Consider the following 19,857-nt stretch of genomic DNA (forward strand, 5'->3'; position numbering starts at 1 on the left):
CAGTCAGGGCAAACAGACTGGAGGCTCCTCTCCCCCGCCACATGGTCCTTCTCCAGTCGGCTTCAGCGACCAACCAGAAGCCCAGGTTGGGGGCCTGAACCTCTGCTTGGTCAGGCCCTCAGCTGAGCTCAGACCAGAGTCTTTCCTGATTTCTCTTTGCAGGCCTGGCTGGCCGAGGTCGAAGGCCGACTCCCAGCCCGCAGCGACCAGGCCCGTCGGCAGAGTGGGATGTACGAGGCGCAGAACGCCCCCTCGGTCAACAACTGCGCGCAGGATCGGGAAAGGTACAGTATCTGGACAGCGCCTGTTTGGGGTTTCTGGTTCTTTTTTTATTTTGGCTTTGTATTTACTGCCCGATTCTGGAATCAGAGATGCTCACAAGATCCTTGTTAGGTCCCACGTGTCTTTGATGCCTGGCCTGTGGTTTTTTCCACATTACAGTTGTCTGATGCCCCGTGGATGGTGCTGGAGCCTGCGGGGTGAGGGGCGGTCCCTGGTTACAACACTCCGGAGTTGCAAGCACTTGGCTCTCGCAGGGGCTACATTTGAGCCCTCACTGGGGTCAGTTGCTATAGTTGCTGTGTGTTTTGCTTTCTTGAGCAGCCCCGATGGCAGTTACACAGAGGAGCAGAGTCAGGAGAGTGAGGTCAAGGTGCTGGCCACAGACTTTGACGACGAGTTTGACGACGAGGAGCCCCTTCCTGCCATAGGGACATGTAAAGCCCTCTACACGTTTGAAGGTAACACCGACTGTCTGCATCCCTCTTCTCTTTCTGTGGTCAGACTGTCTTTTGAAGCCTTCAGAACCTTCCTTTCAGGAAGAGGCTTCAAAAGAACCTTCCTTCAGAACCTTCCTCTCTTCCTCTTTCATTCTGCTCATAGTATCTGTGATTCTGATTTCTTTCTGGTTGAGGGCTGTGTATTTTGCCTTTGGGTCCAGACTGTTGACCAACTTTCGGTGAGCTTAATCGCAGCAGGTAGTATGGAATGATTATTTCATCCACGCCTTCAGTACTTACGGAGCTCCTGTCTTGCAAAGACCCCTGAAAGCGTGGGAGGCAGGTGGTGTGGTCTGGCATCCGCCCTGGGAGGAAATAAAGCAGACGCACATAGAGGAGGGTTCAGCAGAAGAGAGGGACGGAGTGATGGGGGATCCACACGAGGCTATGACCCCTTCCCTGGGGGGATTTGTTTATTTTTATTTTCGGCTGTCTGGGTCTTCACAGCTGCTCACAGGCTTTCTCTAGTTGTGGCGAGCAGGGGCTCCTCTCGTTTTGGTGCAAGGGCTTCTCATTGTGGGGGCTTCTCTTGCGGGGCACTGGTTCTAGAGGGCACGAGCTTCAGTAGTTGCAGCTCTTGGGCTCTAGGGCACAGGCTCAATAGTTGTGGCTCACAAGCTTAGCCCCTCTGTGCCATGTGGAATCTTCCCAGACTGGGGATTGAACCCACGTCCCCTGCATTGGAAGGTGGATTCTTATCCACTGAACTCACCATGCTGCAGGGTGCCAGAGGCATGGGCATTGCCAAGCATGGAGCAGGAAAAGCGTGGGGTTTGTGTGCCTGGAGCTCAGGTGTCTTAGGAATAATAGTGGGATATAAGACGAGGAGGGGCTGGGGCCAGTGTGGGGGGTGGGTAAGAGAAACACTTGGCTCTTATCTGGCAAACATCAGGCCCTCCAGAAAGTATCTGAGCATGTTGTTGACACAAGCAGAGCTGTACCGTAGACATTTATTCCCATACGTGTGCTCTCAGTTAGAAGACAGGGCAAATGCTTAGGAAGCCTAACCTCGAGGTTCCCAAACTGATGAGCCTTGAAACAGCGTCCTGCAGGATGCTGGCAAGGATGCTGTGAAAGAAGGAATCGGAGCTCAGATCGTTTTCAGAAACCCTGGGATAAATGAACTGCTTTGCTGTAAGACTTTTTTTTTTTTCATCCTTGCCTCTTTGATTTGCAGGATCTGAGTTCTCCGATCAGCGCTCAAACCCATGCCCCCTGCAGTGGAAGGGCAGAGCCCTACCCACTGGACTGCCAGGAAATTTCCTTGACCGTAGGACTTTTAGAGCCTTTGATAAACTAAACATTCATTGTGACAAAACAAAGGAGAGAAGCCCGAGGTTCCGTGCTCCCAGTGTAATTTCCAGTCCACACCATCTCTCTCCCCCTGCGTCCACAGTTACCACTATTAACAGCCCCCTAAGCAGTCTGCCTCTCAGGACACTGCTTGGGTGGTGGTGACTAGTCTTTTGAAATTATCTTAGTGAATGGTATTGGGGGCCTTGATTAGGAGGCAGATGGATGCAGAGACGCTGCAGCCAATAAAACGCTCAGATGCGTGGCTGATTGGAAGTTGGAAACGAAGCAGGGAGGAACTCACAGCTGATCCCTGAAGCTGCGTTCCTGGGACGATGGAGATGTCCGCTGAAATGGGAAAGTGGGAGGAGGATCTAGTTTGGGAGGCAAAACAGTGAGTCCAGGTTCACCCGAATTGTGTCCCAGGTGCCCAGGCACCATCAGGGTGGAAATGGGCCTCAGAGAGAAGGCATGGTGGCACCTAAGCCTCAGCTAAGAACCAGAACGGGGGAAAGAAAAGTGGGGTGCTGTGTAAAGAGGTGTCGTTGATGCCAAAGGAGCACCTTCAGGGGAGGGTAGAGAAGAGGACCTAAGATTTCCTCTGGGGAGATACCTCCTGTTCTGGGAGGCGGGAGAGAGACGGCTCCCGTGAGGAATTAGACAAGGGTCCTAGTGATGCAGGGTGAGGGCCTGGCAGCTTCTGGACGGGAGGAGAGCGTCCGTCTTTTCTCCAGTTGTACTGCAAGACTCGCCGTCTGCTCCAAAGCCAGATTTGGCAAGAAACCTAAGCTACTCTGACTTTGCTTTTTCAGGTCAGAATGAAGGAACCATTTCAGTAGTTGAAGGAGAGACGCTGTACGTGATAGAGGAAGACAAGGGCGACGGGTGGACCCGAATTCGGAGAAATGAAGATGAAGAGGGTTATGTTCCCACTTCCTACGTCGAAGTCTATTTGGACAAAAATGCCAAAGGTGCTAAGACTTATATTTAATACAACTTAAAAAAACACACACACACACAAAACTTTAGAATTGGAGTTGTTTCTCCCCACAATCATGACTCTTACAGGCAGTTCTTCGAAAGACTGGATGGGGAGCATCACGGTGCGTGTTTCTTTTAGGCACAAGGTGGATGTTTAGGCATCTTAGGCCTGAATTTCCTGGGCTGGTTTTGATGATGATTCGGTGTCACTTGCTCATGACATTTTCCGTGGAAAGCTGCCAACTGCCAATTTACAACGGTGTCCTTTGAAATCTGATAAACATTTCTTCTTGGGGCAGCGACTGTAGATAACCAAAAAGTTGCCTTCTAGCTTCTGATTCGTATTTCTGACTCTAAAAGTCCATGCACGTCCTAGGAGTGCAGAAGACTTCAGCTCTCGTTAATAACTAGTGTCTGCCAGAAAGTGGACCGCCTTAGAATGTTACAGTGTGTAACTTCATAAACTGAACTGCGCTTGTTTGTTAAGTTTTACAGTCATTCATTTTGGAGGAAGTCATCAATAAAGAATAGCGTAAGTAAAGAATGATGTTGGTACCGAAAGTGTGTATATTTCCTTAAACATGTGTAAGAGCATTGTTAGAGCACCGTGTTATCTGGTTATGTCAATATGATCCTAGACAACCAATTGAATCATGGAAAACGTTGGTCTTTCGACCAGTTGGTTTTCACACATGACTACTGATCTTTCTTTTGCCAGTTGACAGAGTTGATCAGATGTGCTAGAGCTGTTTAGATAAATTATGTAAAAACAACTCTCTTCATTCTGTTCTGTTGGAGGTTTTTTGTGCCCAGGTGGTGCTGTGAATAGACCCTTGTAAGCAAAACACAGACGCCAGCACATCACTTTTTACAGTTCTTTTGGTTTGTGTTTTAATCATTGGCATTGTTAAGCCCCAAAGTGTCTATTTACTGAAAATCATTTTAGAACTTATAGATCCTTTTATATAATAACCATCAAGTGGTTAATTATATAATAAAATGTTTCACCATCTTAAAGGAATCTGGGTCACATGGGGATTTGCATTTTTAAATTGGCAGGCTAGGTAGTGAAACTGGGGACATGCCCAATGATTGTGCTTATGTCTAGAATCTTCCCTGAGCTCACAGAGAACCAGCTAAAAATGAGTCAGAGTAAAGGTATGGGATTGAGATTCTCTTTTTCTTTGGCTTTGAAAATTATTTATTCATGTCCTTCCTACTTTAAAATAGGAAATCAGCTCCTTGCTTCTACTCTATGGACTCCTTTTAGAAGGTCGGGTCAATTTAAAGCTGATTTTTAAATTGACAGCAATGCATTACGGGGTCTAGGACCTGGCAGGAACTATGGGTGCCTGTGACAGATTCTAGCAGAAAGTTCTGCATTTCCCAAGGGTCTCTCCATTATTCTTGCCTGGAGAGGAACCCGGTGACTACGGACCATGGGGTCACAGAGTTGGACACGACTGGGCAGCTAACATTTGAGGCCCACCAAAATAAAATGTAGTAACCTTTACTTAATGACTGCCTGATTTTTAAAACAGTTTTAATTTTTAAATAATCACAGGTTGTCAGAAAGTTGCAAAGATAGTAGAGAGATCCCCTTTATCCAGCTTTCCCAAGCGGTTACATCTGACATAATTGTGATCCAGTATCAAAAACAGGAAACCGACACTGGCCAGCCCGATTTTTTTTTTTTTTTTTTTTAGTATAATTTTGTCATTTAAATTTCTTTTGCATTATTATACCTTTGCTGCCATAGTATCGATAAAACCACCTATCCTGACCCCAGATCTCTCAGGAGAATCATTTCAGCACTTCCTTTTAACTACCACAGCAAGGAAAATCAGTTGGCCCTTAACCCATGGGGATTTCATGAACAGTAGGTGGTCACAGCCTTGGGCATGTAACCAAGTGAATACCTAAGACATTAAAACCCAGGATGAACTCATTTCCAGACTGTGAAGTATTGGAGAAAACAAACTAGACACTGAAAAAAAGTCTTAAAATGAGGCAAGGCAACATTAGGCTTTTTAAAGCTTGATTTCAAAAGTATGGCATGCCATGAAGTCGGTTGATTTTTGATTTGTTTGTTTCTTTTGCTTTTATTCCCCTCCTCTTTAGAGCTGTGCAAATCTAATTCAGGAAATAGCTCAACTGTCTTTTGGATATGGGTGGGGCGATTTGGGCATACAAATTATGATCATTATTTTAGCTGGTATGCCTCCGTACCTTCAACCAGATGAATCTGTGTCTTAGTGACTCAACAGCAGAAGATATTTTTTAGTTTCAGTTCCATCTAAGTCGGTGTGCAAAGGATTAGCAGAAGTCTTGAAACAATTCCCAGAGAGTCGGGAGCTTCCATTCCCACCCCCAAAGCACACTTAGTGTTCTTCTAACAGTTACTCTGTCAAAAGTAGCAAAGTCTCAGCTTGTGTATAAAGTTTTCTCCTTTTATGCAGAGATACACTTAGAAGCTAATAATGGATGTAGACTCTTTCCTTTCCCTACCTTGTTCATAAGTCTGTTCAGCCTGCCCCACAAACACTGCCCTCCCTCTAAGCCCAGCCCAGCCGGGTGGGGCTGCTGCTTTCTGACGCCTGCGACTCAAGAGGAGTTGTCAGTAACGCCGGTGCACTTTCGTATGTGTGTGTGGCGTCTGCCAAGTGACTATTTAATAACTGCCAAAATAGTTAGACTAGAGGAAGTTCCATGGGCCAACTGAATTGTGACTGTCCTCTTTTATGATTTAGTTTAGTTTTGTTGTTTTAATTGCTCTCTGTGAAATATGCCCATAACTGCCCCCTCCCCAATCTATTTGTATATACTGCAATAGAAAAACTAAAAGGATTACTTGAATTCGTTGTTTTAACGTTTTACTCTTTTATTTGTTTGTTTTATTGGTGATTCTGCTGCCTAATGACCTTTTTGTTTTTGTAACCGCTGGGGGAGCCAGAAGGACGGTTACTCTGGTAGCTAGGTCCCCTGCCGGCTGATCCGCACTTGAGTTTATTGTAGACACTTGGGTTCTGAGTAAGTTTTGTTTGAATATGGCCAACATGACTGTTTCCTCTCTCTTCCTTATCCTCCAAGAAAAAAATCTGTGTGGCACCTTGTAGCTGTACCCTCGTATCTGCCTCTCTAATAAACGTTACATTTTTTCTCAGTGTTGTGTATTTTAAATGATTTTTCACCTCTCCGAGAAATTCTGTGTAATCCAAGCATTTAACCCTCTCGTCTTCAATAATGGGGAGTTTTCTAGCCAAATGCTTTTTTTTAAAAAAAAGAAAAATTCTGCCCTTTCCCCCTTGTGAAATGATGGCACCTTCTCTGTTGCTCACCCTGTGTGTGCCTATGGGCTTCGGGAGTCTGTCTCTCGTTTCTCTTCTGTCCCCCAGATGAAGAACTTTCACTGTTTATTACCAAGCAATAGGTTTTCCTTTTCACCAAAGATGTTGCATTTTACTGCCAAGGGACCGAGAGTGTCGGTCACAGAGAGAACTGGGTCCTTGGACTCCTCACATCTTTCTGGGAAGCTGGTTTCTTTCTTTGTCTCAGAGCTCGATTGATGGGAAAGATGAGCTGGGGGCATGCGGCAGTGCACCGTCTTCCGGGTGCTTTCTCTTACCCCTGAAGGAAAGACTAGCTGCTCTGACTGCAGATAAAACCGTGAAAGTTCCTTATCTCAGACGAGCCCTGTGGTAACCAAGTGCTCTAAAAATGCCCCCTCCCCTCGCCCTGTCCAGGGCGGTGCAGTCTGCCTGAGAAGTGGAGTGCCCGCCCCTGACCTGCCAGCCCTCCACTCTAACTGCCTTTTCCTTTCTCTGTCTTTTGTATTGTAGATTGCTAAAGGTGGTTCCAGGAGCCAGAGCCTCGGGGAGCCTTCCCAGGAGAAACCCTTCGGTCTGCTTGTCTCCACAGGCCTGAGCGCCCACGAACGCCCTGGGCCTGGGCTGCTGTGTGGCCCTGGGCCCCTCGGCCTGAAGCTGACATCCATCCCCACCTGCAGCTGCTCGCTTTCTTCTTTTCTTTCCTTTTTACAGCATGTTAAAAGGCCCCTGGCCCAGTCTGGCCGCCTCTTGGCAGGGGGCGGGCCGCCCCTGCCCCGCGACCTCAGTCCACCTGGCGCAACCCGGCCCGGCCACGATTCACACCGTGCCTTTCCGTGAAAACTTTGCCACTGGTCTCCTGGCGAGACGAACCGAATCTGGGCGAGGAGGGTCAGGCCTGCGCCCGGTGGACTGGGTGCCCAAAAGCCACTGATGTGTCCCTTACGTTAGAAAATACTCATCTTTCCCCAAGTCCATTGTGTATTCGGTGGTCCTCTCCTGACTATGGGCCCTCACCAGGTACTAAACAATCGGCCCTTGAAATGTTTCACGGCCTGAGTGTCCGTGGTAGACACACACACACACACGTTTTTGTCTGTGGTCCTGTCTTCAGTGGCCTAGAAAAGTCCACACCAGAAGTCAAATTCCAGCTCTTGGGCCAGTCCCGCTGTCATGCCTCTGTCCCCTCGCTTTTCATGGGGTCAAGGAAGGTCCCAGCCCACCTTCTCCCCGTTGGCCACCCATCAATAAGGACCGCGGGTCGCGAATGAGCGTCTCGCCTCTGCATTAGCTCATTGGCCAAAGGAAGACTCTCCCCTTTCTGTGAATTCCAAGGGCCGCACCTTAGGACTCCATTGCCGTCATCACCAAAGCCCCTGTGCTTCTCGTGGTCCGCCAAGTGACCCTGTGGCTGCAGCTTCCACATTTTAGCGTGTGCTCTCCAGGCCACGCAGAGTTAATCGAGTTTGTCTTCTGAGCTGAATCTCCTTCCTCTCGTGGATCTTTGAAGAAGACACGAGGTCCCGTACCCAGTGGGCCGCTCACACCTTAGAGCACTGTAGCTTCTCTACTTAACCTGGTGCAGAAACAGTCAAGAGAAATCTTGGACTGTGGGTTTCTGTGAACAAGGATCCCATCAGAAGCCCCAGGGTGCCATCAGGCATCTTCCCTGTTCAGCTTTTGGTGACTAGACGGTCACCTTGAGCCTCCTCGCAGCTTTGCCACACTTTCGAGTCTAAGACAAGGAAATCTGGCAGGAGCGGAAGGGACCGGTACAGAGAGGACAGGTCCCGAGGGTTGGGCCTTGGTTCAGGGGTAGGAAAATGGTCCCTCTCAGCAAACCAGGGTTGACCGCACACCAGCCTCAAAGCTGCTCAGTCAACCTTTGGTGACAGGAAACCACGAGGGAACAAAGGCCAAGTGTGAGCGGGGGGAAGAGGAAGTGGCTTCAGGTTGGAGCAGGCGTTGGGCCCCTCTCACCCCTTCCGCCCCAGAGGGAGCCTCTGCAGCTGTGGGCGTCTGGGGGCCCCTCTGTAACTCAGGGGGCAGCCCCATTGTCCCAGGCTCCTCAGTCTTGCGAGAAGACTGTCTTGGCAGATGATGGCGAAGCCAGGATGCCAAAGGACAGGAAGAGTCTGGGCTTCACCTGCGTCCCTGCAAACCAGCAGGCGCGTGGTTCCTCCGTGCAGCCCCAGCAGCCCCACATAGGGTTGGTCCATCAGGCGTCTCCAGGAACTTCTGAATTTCACCAAGTCAAGCTGCCCACTCTCCACTCCACAAGGATGCTATTTTTTTTTTTTTAAGAAAAAAAAAATTGGATTCTAGAGCCTCGGGAATGCATGTGCTTTGCGTCTTTCGTATTAGGGGTCAGGGTAGATTAACTTCTTCCGATTTAGGGGGAAAGGTATACGCTGCAGTACTTTGTTCTTTTAAATGTCTGTTTAACCTGATATGGACTATGCTGGTGTCCTCTGTATCCCCTGTGCCTTTCTTTTTCTCTGTACCACCTGCGTCCAAAAAAGAATGGAGAAGAAGTACTTTTCAATGTTCACCTCGGTGTTTGCTTTTCTGCCAGTCTGTGTGGCTACGGGGAAAGGGGAGCGCTGTACCAGCTGGGGCTTAGTCAAGGAAATAAGTTATTATAGGCTAGTTGAGATTTATCATTTACTCTGGGAATCCTACTGTGAAATCGTCTATATATTATTATGAGCAGTTCACATAGAGTAGAAACGTGGATTCTGCCATGTGCTTTCTCAGCCTTCCCTCATATCCACTGACCATCATTTCTCCACCGATGCTAGAATATTGTTATGCCGTAAGAATGACTCATTTTTAAAGAACGTACTCTGAAAATAACTTAAAAACAGAAAGTGAGGAACTTGTCGTTTACCCAGTTTTTCCTTTGCTGGATAGGAAAGAATAAAAAGGCATGGTAAGCTGGGATGGGATTTTCCTTTGGGCTTTTATCATGAACACCCTGAAGCTTTGGGGTGCGAGGAGTCTGTCTCTCCAGCGGTTAGTACAGAGGCTTCAGTCCCTTTTGGTAACATCTGTAATTGCTGGGGAAAAGTTTACTGAACATGAAAAGGTTATGTGGATGCTAAGTATTTTTCCAGAAAAGTCAATTTCATACTTCCTAATGGCTCTGCCTCCTGTGCTTATATCATCAAAAGAAAAAAAAAAAAAAAACTTTAAAAAGTGATCCAGAATTCTATTTTAACCTGGTGTCCAGCACCTTTAAACTTCTTGGTTTATCAGTGTGTGTTGCACTAATTCTAAACTTTGGAGGCGTTTCAGTGTTGTAACGGCCCACTGCCACTGTAAAGGTTCTGGAATTGCCCATTTGTCTCTAGAGATGGAATTAAACCAAATAAAGTGCTTCCATTGGAAGGCTTATATTGACCTTGTAACTATATGTTAATCCTCTAAATGTTAAATAAAAGTGTAACTTCTGGCACAGTATCACGGGACTGCTTTGTTGCACAAAGAGGTGACCCCAGTCTTGGAAGCAATCAGAGTCCCCTGGGCTGGAGGCTGAGCTCCGATCAGGTCATTGATTTACGGTGTAAACTGGACATAAGTCCTGGCGCCATCTGCCTGGAGAGGGGCTTCAGACCCAGCCAGCTCGAAATTCCACCCTGGCCCACCGGGGAAAGCTGTCAGAGACCTTGGTGATGCAGGATTCAGGTTGACTCAGTGCAGGGTTCTGGGGAAGCTCCTTCAGTCTGGGACATTTTTCATGCGTGCAAATTTGGCTAGCAGCTGCGCTGGGATTTCGAGGACCCTACCTTCTGTGGGGGGATGGAGGGAGCTGTGAAATTGCAGCAGGTTTGCATTTCATTCGTGGTCTGGTGTCACGAGTGCTCAAGCCCACCCTCTTCTTGGCAGCTTGGCTGGAATAATCACTGGCTTATGTGAAGCTGAGGACAGCCTGCCGCCTTTAAGGGCGAGGGCCTTGTGCCTGTGCTGGCCGGCCCTTTCCATATCCAGCGCTGACAGTCTCACCCTGGGTTTTGTGAAGGGGAGTCTGGTTCATGCCCAGACCTCTTTGTTTCTTAAGGCTCTTTAGAGCCAAGGTAGGAAAACAGTTGGTGAGGGAGTGAAATATTAAGTGAGCAGGGCGCCCTAGCTAATGCCAAGTGCCACTCACTTGCTGAGGGGGTGGGAGGGGAGGCCACCAATGAGACGCCAGGCCTCACTGTGGCCTCGGCTCCTCCTACGGACATTGCCAAGTTCTCAGCAAAGCCTGATGTCTTCTCTGCTGGGGAGGATGGTGTCAGAGAGCCAAGGCAGGGTTCTCGGGCAAGAGACGGGGTGGTCAAGGGAACAAGGCGGCCTATGACTGTCCTGCCGAGGCAGGTCCAGATTGTCAGTAAAGGGCTAGTATGGGAAGAATGTTGCCAGTACGTTCTTTCTGAGCTTTTCTCGTATTTGGGGAATAGTCTCTAACAGTCTGTAAGAGGCAGAATGTCTCCACCTGTCTCACTTAGAACCGCCCTCTCCACCCCGCCCCACACACACACCACCCCCACCGGCCGGCCGGACCGGCGAGCACCGAGGAGCTGGGAGCTGGGTCAGCCTGGGGCGCGTGTCGCCACCTCTCTGGCCTCCGGTTCCGGGGTAGTGGGGTGAGGACAGGAGGCCGGCAAGAAAGCACTCGGTCGACGCCACAGCTACAGCTTAGATGTCAGTTCTGACCGGGAGCTCACTCCCGTCTCCGTGATGGTGTTATTCTGATTCTTGGGCAGAATTCAGGGCTGGGAGCTCTGTGACCTCACCCTGCTCGCAGGTCTGAAACACTGAACCGTCCAGCTCGGCCCATCTTTATACAGCTACTTGGTTCAAGTATTTGGGGAAGTGACACTTGAACCTTCTGCGACCCACCTCCCGCCCCTGCGGGGTCGGAAACCAGGGGCGGTGACGCAGTAGGAGCGGCGGACCGTTGGTTTCCTGGTGCGCTCCCGAAGGCAGCCTCGGTAGCGCAGAAAGCCCTGACTCAGACTCGTCGGTCAGGCTCCTCCGGTGGGTCCGGGAATCGCAGCATCCGCCCCGGCCAGGCCCCGCCCCGCTCCGTCTCTCCCCGCCCCCTGCGGCCGGCCCCGCCCCCGCCCGCCGATGCGCAGAGGCGCCCGCGCGACCCCTAGTGGCAGAGAAGCCTGCCTGCGAGGAGGGAAGGACGAGGGTCCCCAGGAGGGCGACCAGACCGGAAATGGGAGTGGGCAGAGGCAGGGGTGGGTGGTTCCAGGATGCCCTCCGTTTTAAAATTAAAGCGAAAGAGATCTCTGGATTGTGCGATCCACAGGACAGCAAAAAAAATGGGATGGTGCAGGTGTGAGTGAGGGAAGGAGCAGGAGGCCCGGATGGTGACCAACAGCAGGCCCAGCCGCCACGTGGGGATTAACGTCTCCTTGAGTCCTGGGCAGTAAGGAAGTCCAGACCCTGGCGCTGCCCACCTGGCCTACAGAGGGCCTCTCCTTCTCCTCTCTGGCTTCTGCTGGACTTTTCTGAGAAGGGGAGGCATAAGCCTTGTTGCAGCACCCTTTGAGACCCAGGATTAAAGTGCAAAGGCTGCAGAATGGCACTCAGCAGCCTCTTTGTGTCACGAGTCATTTCGCCACAGCTGCTCATGTTCAGACCTAACACTGTTTCTGTCCAGATGGTAGAACAAGTGGTGCTTACTTAAATGACCTCCCATGAGCTGGAGATGGGAGCAGAAACAGAACCGCCCCCACGTGGCTTTGTCCTCAGAGCCTGGGGGCCAAAAGCTGCAGGAGGACACGGGGATTTCATTTTCCTCTGTCGGCCCCGAAAGCAAAGGGGGTGGGGAGGATCCCCTGGGTGCTGCGGCATTCTGCCCCAGGAGCCTCATGACCTGCACGTGTGTACATCCTCCCACCATGCCAGGCCAAGAGCCCTGCCTGTGGTGCCGACTCTCCTGTCAGCCCTCATCTGGGCTGCATCCTGGTGTCTGGTCCAAAGACGGCCTGGAGGCTGCATCGGAACATACACATCCTGGGGGCAGCCTTCCTGGACACGCTTTGTCTAAAATGGGGATGGCTCTCTCTAAGAGCTTTTCCCAAAGACATTGATTCCTTCTGTGTCCTGTGCCTTTGCTATAACCAACAAGCCTCTCAACCGTGGACAGATACCGGTGTCATAGGGAAGAGAGCCAGACGGAGGAACAGTTCTGAAACACCACTTCCTTCCCCGAGGCTCTCAGGGACTCAAAGTGTGGTTGGGCAAGACTTGCAGGACAATTTACTATTCGCATGGAATTCCAACTAGCATAAAGGTAAGGAAACTACACTTTGGGGATAGCTGCACCTTACCAGTGGAGAAGGCGATGGCAGCCCACTCCAGTACTCTTGCCTGGAAAATCCCATGGACAGAGGAGCCTGGTAAGCTGCAGTCCATGGGGTCGCTAAGAGCGAGTTCAGTCACTTTTCACTTTCATGCACTGGTGAAGGAAATGGCAACCCACTCCAGTGTTCTTGCCTGGAGAATCCCAGGGAGCCTGGTGGGCTGCCATCTATGGGGTCGCACAGAGTTGCACTCAACTGAAGTGACTTAGCAGCAGCAGCAGCAGCAGCAGCAGCAGCGCCTTACCAATGTATTTTCTGATGAAGCTTTGTGAACAGAAGCACAGACAGGTGGAAAGGCCTGCAGACACAGGTAGCAGTTGGTCTACAGACTTCCCGGTCTGCCAGGTGGCTTTTGACTCTAAAAGGCGCTGCTGGAGCAAGGCCTGGGCCAGCCTGGAGGGAGGAGCTGGACCACAGGATGCCACGTGGGAGACAGAAGATGGAGGTGACTTCCTCTGCCGCCCAGCGCTGCCCGTCTCCACTCGTCTGTGAACCAAGTTCACCAACCACACACTCCTGGGCTGCCTTCATACTCTGTCTCAGTGTGGCCCAGCCTGTTATCTCAAGGGACAACACAGAGGAAACATCTGAAGGCCAACTGGTACCTGTATCCTCCTGTGTGTGTGATAAGTCGCTTCAGTCGTATCCAACTCTTTGTGACCCTTTAGACCATCGCTCACCAGGCTCCTCTGTCCATGGGATTCTCCAGGTAAGAATACTGCAGTGGGTTTCCATGCCCTCCTCCAGGGGATCTTCTGGACCCAGGGATCGAACCCACCTCTCTAACATCTTCTGCACTGGCAGGCAGGTTCTTTACCTCTAGTGGCACCTGGGAAGCCCCACCCTCCTGTGGTACCTACAACAAATGAATGTCTCCAAGCCTCCAGATGACTCAACCCTCCAGACAAAACTTTCCCATTCCCAGCTTCCACGTTAAACAGGAAAAGCCAGTCACCCTATCTGTACCATGAGATTCCCCCATTCAAATGTGAGCAAAGCTAAAATGAGGCTCAGACACATACATACACGCACACACACACAGCATGCACGTGGTGAAAGCATAAAGAAAAGTGAGGCCAACCATAACGAAGGCTGAGCGCCGGAGAACTGATGCTTTTGAACTGTGGTGTTGGAGAAGACTCTTGAGAGTCCCCTGGACTGCAAGGAGAGCCAACCAGTCCATCCTAAAGGAAATCAGTCCTGAATAGTCATTGGAAGGACTGATGCTGAAGCTGAAGCTCCAATACTTTGACCACCTGATGCGAAGAACTGACTCATTGGAAAAGACTCTGATGCTGGGAAAGATTGAGGGCAGGAGGAGAAGGGGACGACAGAGGATGAGATGGTTGGATGGCACCACTGACTCAGTGGACATGAATTTGAGTAAACTCCGGGAGTTGGTGATGGACCGGGAGGCCTGGCATGCCATGGCATGTCATGGGGTTGAAAAGAGTCAGAGATGACTGAGCCACTGAACTGAACTGGAGGCCAAAGAAAATGCAGGGAAAGAGCTTCGGCTGGGGTGGGTGGGGGTGATCCGGAGGTTCTGGAGGGGCTTCAGTGAGACTGTAAGAGTCTTTCCTGGGGGCAGGTATCTGTTGCCTGTTTTATCACTCTGTTGAAGATGTTTCTGCAGATGTGCGTCTGATGGGATTTTCACAAGTAAATGTTTCAAGTCATACATAAAATCTCAAGCTCTTCTCTCCCCTCCAAACCCCCAAAGCATAAACAAAACGAACCCAAACCGCAGAGGCTGTAAAACACTAGCGTCACTTAAGCGTCAGGGAGCCCCGGGTGCCAGACACGAGCAACCACAATGCGGTGACAGAGGGGCCAAGGTCAGCCGCTGGGGAGGAGACAGTACCCCCGCCCCAGGCTTTGCAGCCCTCGAAGGGTCCAGCAAGAACCCCTGCTTCTCAACTGCTCCGAGGAGTCCGTGGGGCAGAGAGGAGAGGTCTGTGGGCGGTGGGGGCCTCAAGCCCCGACCACAACCGGCCCCCCTTCTCTGGGGCTGGGGTGGGTCCCAGGAAAGGAAGGACAGAGGCCAACGTGGGCTGAAAGTGGAGCGGTCTCCTCTTCCTCTCTTGCAGCCTCTTGGGGAGCCATGCAGAGCCCCCCACCACGTCTGGTCACTTGTCACGTTCATCACGGTGGCTCCACGGCCCTCCCCCATAGCAGCCAGGTTCCCTCGCCTCCTCCCCACCCAGGAACAGAATTAAGTGCGGCAGATGCAGAGATGCGGGCACGGACTGTGGGGCACGGCACGTGTTTACTGGGACGCTCTGAGCTCACACTAGATGCAGACGTGGGGTGAGTACAACCTGCACAGTGGAGTCCATGTCACAAGATGGGGCAGCGGGCGGCTGCCAGGATCTGCAGGGCGGGGTGGCTGCTGGTGGCGGCACCAGCTTCCCAAGGGCTGCGGCAAGTGTCCAGAGATTCCAGCAGTGGCCTGTTCTTTGATCTCGGCTGCCTCAGTGGGGAAGGAACCAGATCCGGGTGCAACGAGATCACAGAAGTGAGCAACACACTGTGAGAGCTTCAGGGGCTCTGCCAGAGCCGCCGGCCGCCAAGTTCCACAGGCATCTCTTCTACGGAGACTGAAGGGCACAGCAGCTGGGGGGCTTTGGTCCCAGGACCCCTTCCCTGCCTCTCATTCACTCTGGCCCCGAGGAGGTGGGCCTCTCCACCCGGCTCTTTCGTCCAGGGACTTCTGTGTCACCTTGCTGTGCGCAGGGGTCCCAGCACCCCAGCAGTGGCCTCGCTCAGCATCTACAAGACACCCTTCTGGGACCCACCCATGTGAGCTGGTCCAGGCACTCCCCTCCCCGGGCCAGGGGCTCTGCATGGCTCAGTGTTGGGGAGAAACGTCAGCGCCCCCCCCGCGGAAGCTGCATTAACAGCAGACACAGGAACATGAGGGATTCCTGCTGCACCACCTGGGTCCCTGGCAGGGGCAAGTGACCAGCGATGCCCGGGGCAGGGCAAGGCAGGGTGAGAGGGGACCAGCTGCCTCCGGAAACTGTCCCCCCAGACAGAATGCCAAGCCCGCCCTCGGGTCCCAACTGCCAATGGGTCCAGAGTTGTTAAGTCTGCAGGAGAAACACTGCGAGCAGGATTCTGGAGACTTCTATGATGACCGACCAGGTGCGGAGCGAAGGGGGGGCCTCGGCAGGAACTGGCGCAGGGACCCGCAGGGGCGGCATCCTCAGGGCTGGCGCACGGCACCCTGCTCAGGGCTCTGACCCGCAGTTGGACCAGGCACCGGTGGGCAACACCTGGGGAGCAGCAGCCCCTCCGCGACCCCCCATCCCGCGGCCGCGGCCCCCAACTTGAGGGCTCCAGGGACCATGGCTGGGCCCGAGCCAGCGAGAGGGCAGGTTCGGTGACAATGACGACACGACGGCAGGGACCCGAGTTAACGTCGCAGAGCCGTGGTCGTTTAAACAAGCCTGAAGGGGATGTATTTCCGAGCTGCGGCGTTACTCACTGTGAACCAAAATAACTCGTCTCCCTCTTTACACATCTGGGTTTCCAGAGCGGCCAGCCTCTCTTCTGGGGACACACCCTCTACGGGGCGGAGGGCAAAGGCGGGGGCCTGTGGGGACAGCTGGGTCATCCCTCGAGAAGGTCCTTCTTCTGAGCAGCCTCAGGGTTGGGGTGCAGGGGTGGGGGGGTTGTGTGCGCAGGGCACTCCCCAGCGCTCAAGGGACACGGGAGGGTCTCTGCCCAGGGAGGAGGGGACTCACAGACTGGCCCACCAAGTCACAAGGCCCGGGTCTCGGCTTCGATCTTCTGCTCGCCATGCAAGCTCTCCGAGTCCGGGAGCTGAGCCACGCTCTGGCGGATGGCAATCTCGGGGCCGCCGCCATAGAGGTTGTTCAGGTACACCCAGGTCTCCTCGGAGATCTGCCCATAGTCAGCTCCTGCAGGGTATGAGGGGCTGCCGCTCAGGCTGGGCTCGCCCTTGCTGAAGCCACCACCTTGGCAGTATGGGGGCTCTGAGGGGGCGCTCTGGGAGCGCCAGGCCCCAAGGAGGCAGGGCGGGGGGGGACAATCATGGGCTCCTGTGCCAAGCCGTAAATGGGAATCTTGGGGTTTTCCAGGGGCAAGTCCATCCTCTGAGGACCCCCAGAGGGCACATCTGTGGTCGCAGCCCCTCGTTTCCTGGGGTGGGGGTCATGCAAAAAGGACAGACAGGTGAGGCGGCAGAGCAGGGAGAGGGCATGGGTAGGGAACAGAGGGGCTGGGGAACCCACGCAGAGGCTAAGCACCTCGACCACTCTGCGCAAAGCCCAGGCCTGGACTTGGATGGATGTCGCAGCCTGATCAAGGGGGCTCCTGGGAGGACCTGGAACCCAGGAGGTGACAAGAGGGGGCTCCCAGGAGCCAGGAGGGGAGCCTGGCCGGCGGGAGGAGGCAGGGGCAGGGCTAAGCCTCACCCTGCTTCAGCTGGATGTGGCCGCTTCCTTTGACCTGTGCGATCCTGCTGTTGTCAATGGGCCCCGGGGGCTCTGGAACAGACACAGCTCGGGTTCAGGACCTCTGGGCCTCTGCAGCAGTGGACAGAAACCCAGTGCCCAGCCACTGGCAGCCTCCAGCCCTCAGCAGATGAGAGCCACTCTCCAGGTGTGAGGTCACACCTGTGATCCTGGGGAGGCGGTGCTGGGCCCCAGGAGTCAGGGTCAAGGTCTTACGGGGTGAAGTACTCAGGGCTCCAAAGGCTCATCGACATGAGTCTAAAGGCTGGAGGCACTCATGGTGTCCCCGGACCTGGCAGAGGGGAATCCTGAGGATGCCAGCCCCAGTTTCAGACCCTAGCTTGGGGCAAGGGCAGTGGGGGGAAGGTGGACGTCCAGGGTCAGCTGGACCCTGCTCTCATCTGACAGCCTGGCCTGAGATGGGGCTGCGACTCTGGAGCCGGGTTCCTGATCAATCGAAGCCGCTGTGGGCGGGGAGGGGGGTGTGTGGATGGCAGTGAGACCCGCCTCCTTTCCCCACGTCCTGTCCAGCGCTTGTGCTCGAAAGGGTGAAATGAACATCTCGTGTTCAGAGGCTCCTGGCTCTGCTGACCCCGCTGGGCTCCAAACCCTGGTCTGGGAGCCGAGTGTGGAACTCAAGGGGTGAGGAGAGAGCCGCGTGCAGGTGAGTGAGCCCGGGCTCTCAGTGAATGCTCTGCTGTCTCCACATCTGTGAGTGGAGAATAACAGTGTCCAAGTCCTAAGAGTCTGAAGCCATCTAACAACTAACATCTATTTAGGGCCACGGAGTCCCCAGGGGAAAGGGTCTGGCAGGAGGAAGGGCAGTCACCCCGCTCACCATGGGGCAGAGGGGCAGGAACAGGACGGGCAGCATGAGACAGCTCCTGTCCTACTGCAACCAGAAGGCCCGGCCGGGACGGGGACCCAATCCCAGCATGGGGCGGGGAGAGCACCCGTGCTCCATGCAGAGGGTGAGCACTGGAAAGGCTGGTGCCAAAAACCTGCTGGGCGGGCTCAGATCCGGGCACCCCAGCCCACGCCTCCTGGGACACTCCAGGAGGTGGGCGGGCCCCGAGTCCCTGCCAGCACGGGGAGCGGCCGGCCCGGGGCCCCCTGACTCACCGTTGTCCTTGCCCTTGACGAAGGCCTCCCACTCTCGGAACCACTGCATGCTGATACAGTAGATGACGCCGGGCGCCTCCTCGGCCTGGAATGCCTTGTTCAGCTGGGCGGGGCGGGGCCGAGGGGAGGGTCAGCGAGAACATCCAACCCCCCTCGGGCCCCACCCTGGACTCTTAGGAAACACCGGACACCCAGAGAAAGTTTCGAACTGCCAGACAAGTTCAAGAAAAGAACCCTCTCCCCCATGCTCCCACCACTCCAGTGCCTGCTGCTAACACCTGGGTGAGCCTCTTGTTAATGACTTCGTAAAAACCAGTTGAGATCGCACGGCAGATGCTGTTCCCCCCACAATGAACAGAACCTGGTCCCCTGCCCACTCTCTAACTAGCCTGACATGTTATTTTTTAACAGTGATGATGCCTGGTGTCTAACGTCCAACCCTGGACTGACGAAGGATGGAGGCACCCTGGGCCCCATCCCTGCGAGCAGCACCAGGGGTCTCGGTTCTCACACACCCCTGTGGCCCCCGCAGGAGTCTTTTTCTCCCAAACAGGATCATACTGGGTCCCATCTTGCAACTTGGTGTTTTCATTCAATGCACCCTTCCGTTGTCAGTTCACAGAGCCCAGTGGTTCCCCTGGGGAACACCTGCCCACGTCTGGAGGTGATTTTTGCTGTCACTAGCATCAATTGGGCAGAGGTCAGGATGTTGCTAAACATCCTACCACCAGCCCAATAAAGAACCATCCAGCCCCAATGGGCAGCACCTATCCCTTTAAACAGCTGCGTGGAGTCCCCTGAGCGGAGGCACCTGAGCTTACTAAACCTGACTCTTCCCTCCGGTGAACCCCTTCACCATCTGGCCTGGCCCCTGGCCCTCTGGTCTCCTACAGAACGAAGCTCCCACCTGAGCCTGCCTGCACTGGGCTCCCCGCCCCACGCACCTTGATGAAGGTGTCGATCTCCACCCGCCTGCGCTTGGCCAGAGCCTCGATCTCCACCTGGCAGATGGAGCACACGTACAGATGGTTCACGGCGGGGCCGCCCCCAAACCTGCACCCGGGTGGGCGGGAGAGAGAGACACGCACGAGTCCTGAGGGGAGGGCCCTGCTGGGGGAGGCAGCAGAACCTGCCAGAAAGTGAGGCCTCCTAGTGCCGCCCTGGCCCGGCCCTCGGGCTCCCTGGGTACCCTGCGCACGGCCTGTTGGCTCAGCTCACCTTCTCCACTTGACTGGCGGGGCTGCCCGCGCACCTGAGCGCCTGCAGCATCCAGAAGAGCACCTGCCCCAGGGCAGGGGCGTCACAAATACGTGCTTCGTGGTCACGAGGACCGTTCAACACCCTGGCTTCCTGTCCTGGCCACTGGGCAGCGGCGGTGGCCGAAGCCTGCCTGACCTGACTCTGAGGACAACGTCGAAGGAAGGCTGCAGGTCCTTCTGCAGGCAGGTGGGCGGGGGGTGGTCTACACTGGGCCTGGGGAGGCTCTCGCGGGGTTCTAACCCATCCATCGGGG

General features: G+C 53.7%; 2 protein-coding genes across 18 annotated transcripts in view; one reads left to right on the forward strand and one right to left on the reverse strand.

Moving 5' to 3' along the window:
* The window catches only part of FNBP1 (formin binding protein 1), a 135,464-nt gene extending 125,623 nt beyond the window's left edge, over positions 1-9,841 (forward strand). For 3 of the 11 annotated variants that reach the window (XM_069582185.1, XM_069582189.1, XM_069582180.1), the window contains 4 exons: positions 163-284; positions 604-740; positions 2,885-3,043; positions 6,893-9,841. In XM_069582185.1, coding sequence (XP_069438286.1) covers positions 163-284; positions 604-740; positions 2,885-3,043; positions 6,893-6,900 — 426 coding nt within the window. In that variant the 3' untranslated portion in view covers positions 6,901-9,841. Of the gene's footprint in view, positions 1-162; positions 285-600; positions 741-2,884; positions 6,217-6,892 lie in introns of those variants that run through there. The other 8 variants (XM_069582183.1, XM_069582186.1, XM_069582175.2 and 5 more) reach the window with 3 other exon arrangements.
* A 5,150-nt stretch (positions 9,842-14,991) lies between these two features.
* USP20 (ubiquitin specific peptidase 20) overlaps positions 14,992-19,857 on the reverse strand; it is a 46,357-nt gene continuing 41,491 nt past the window's right edge. For 4 of the 7 annotated variants that reach the window (XM_069580015.1, XM_069580013.1, XM_069580014.1 and 1 more), the window contains 5 exons: positions 19,289-19,397; positions 18,345-18,447; positions 17,184-17,255; positions 16,491-16,667; positions 14,992-16,339 (listed from right to left, as the gene is read on the reverse strand). In XM_069580015.1, coding sequence (XP_069436116.1) covers positions 16,507-16,667; positions 17,184-17,255; positions 18,345-18,447; positions 19,289-19,397 — 445 coding nt within the window. In that variant the 3' untranslated portion in view covers positions 14,992-16,339; positions 16,491-16,506. Of the gene's footprint in view, positions 16,340-16,490; positions 16,668-17,183; positions 17,932-18,060; positions 18,448-19,288; positions 19,398-19,857 lie in introns of all 7 variants that reach the window. The other 3 variants (XR_011255084.1, XR_011255083.1, XR_011255085.1) reach the window with 2 other exon arrangements.

This window comes from Ovis canadensis, chromosome 3 (genome assembly GCF_042477335.2).
Source record: "Ovis canadensis isolate MfBH-ARS-UI-01 breed Bighorn chromosome 3, ARS-UI_OviCan_v2, whole genome shotgun sequence".
Taxonomy (NCBI): domain Eukaryota; kingdom Metazoa; phylum Chordata; class Mammalia; order Artiodactyla; family Bovidae; genus Ovis; species Ovis canadensis.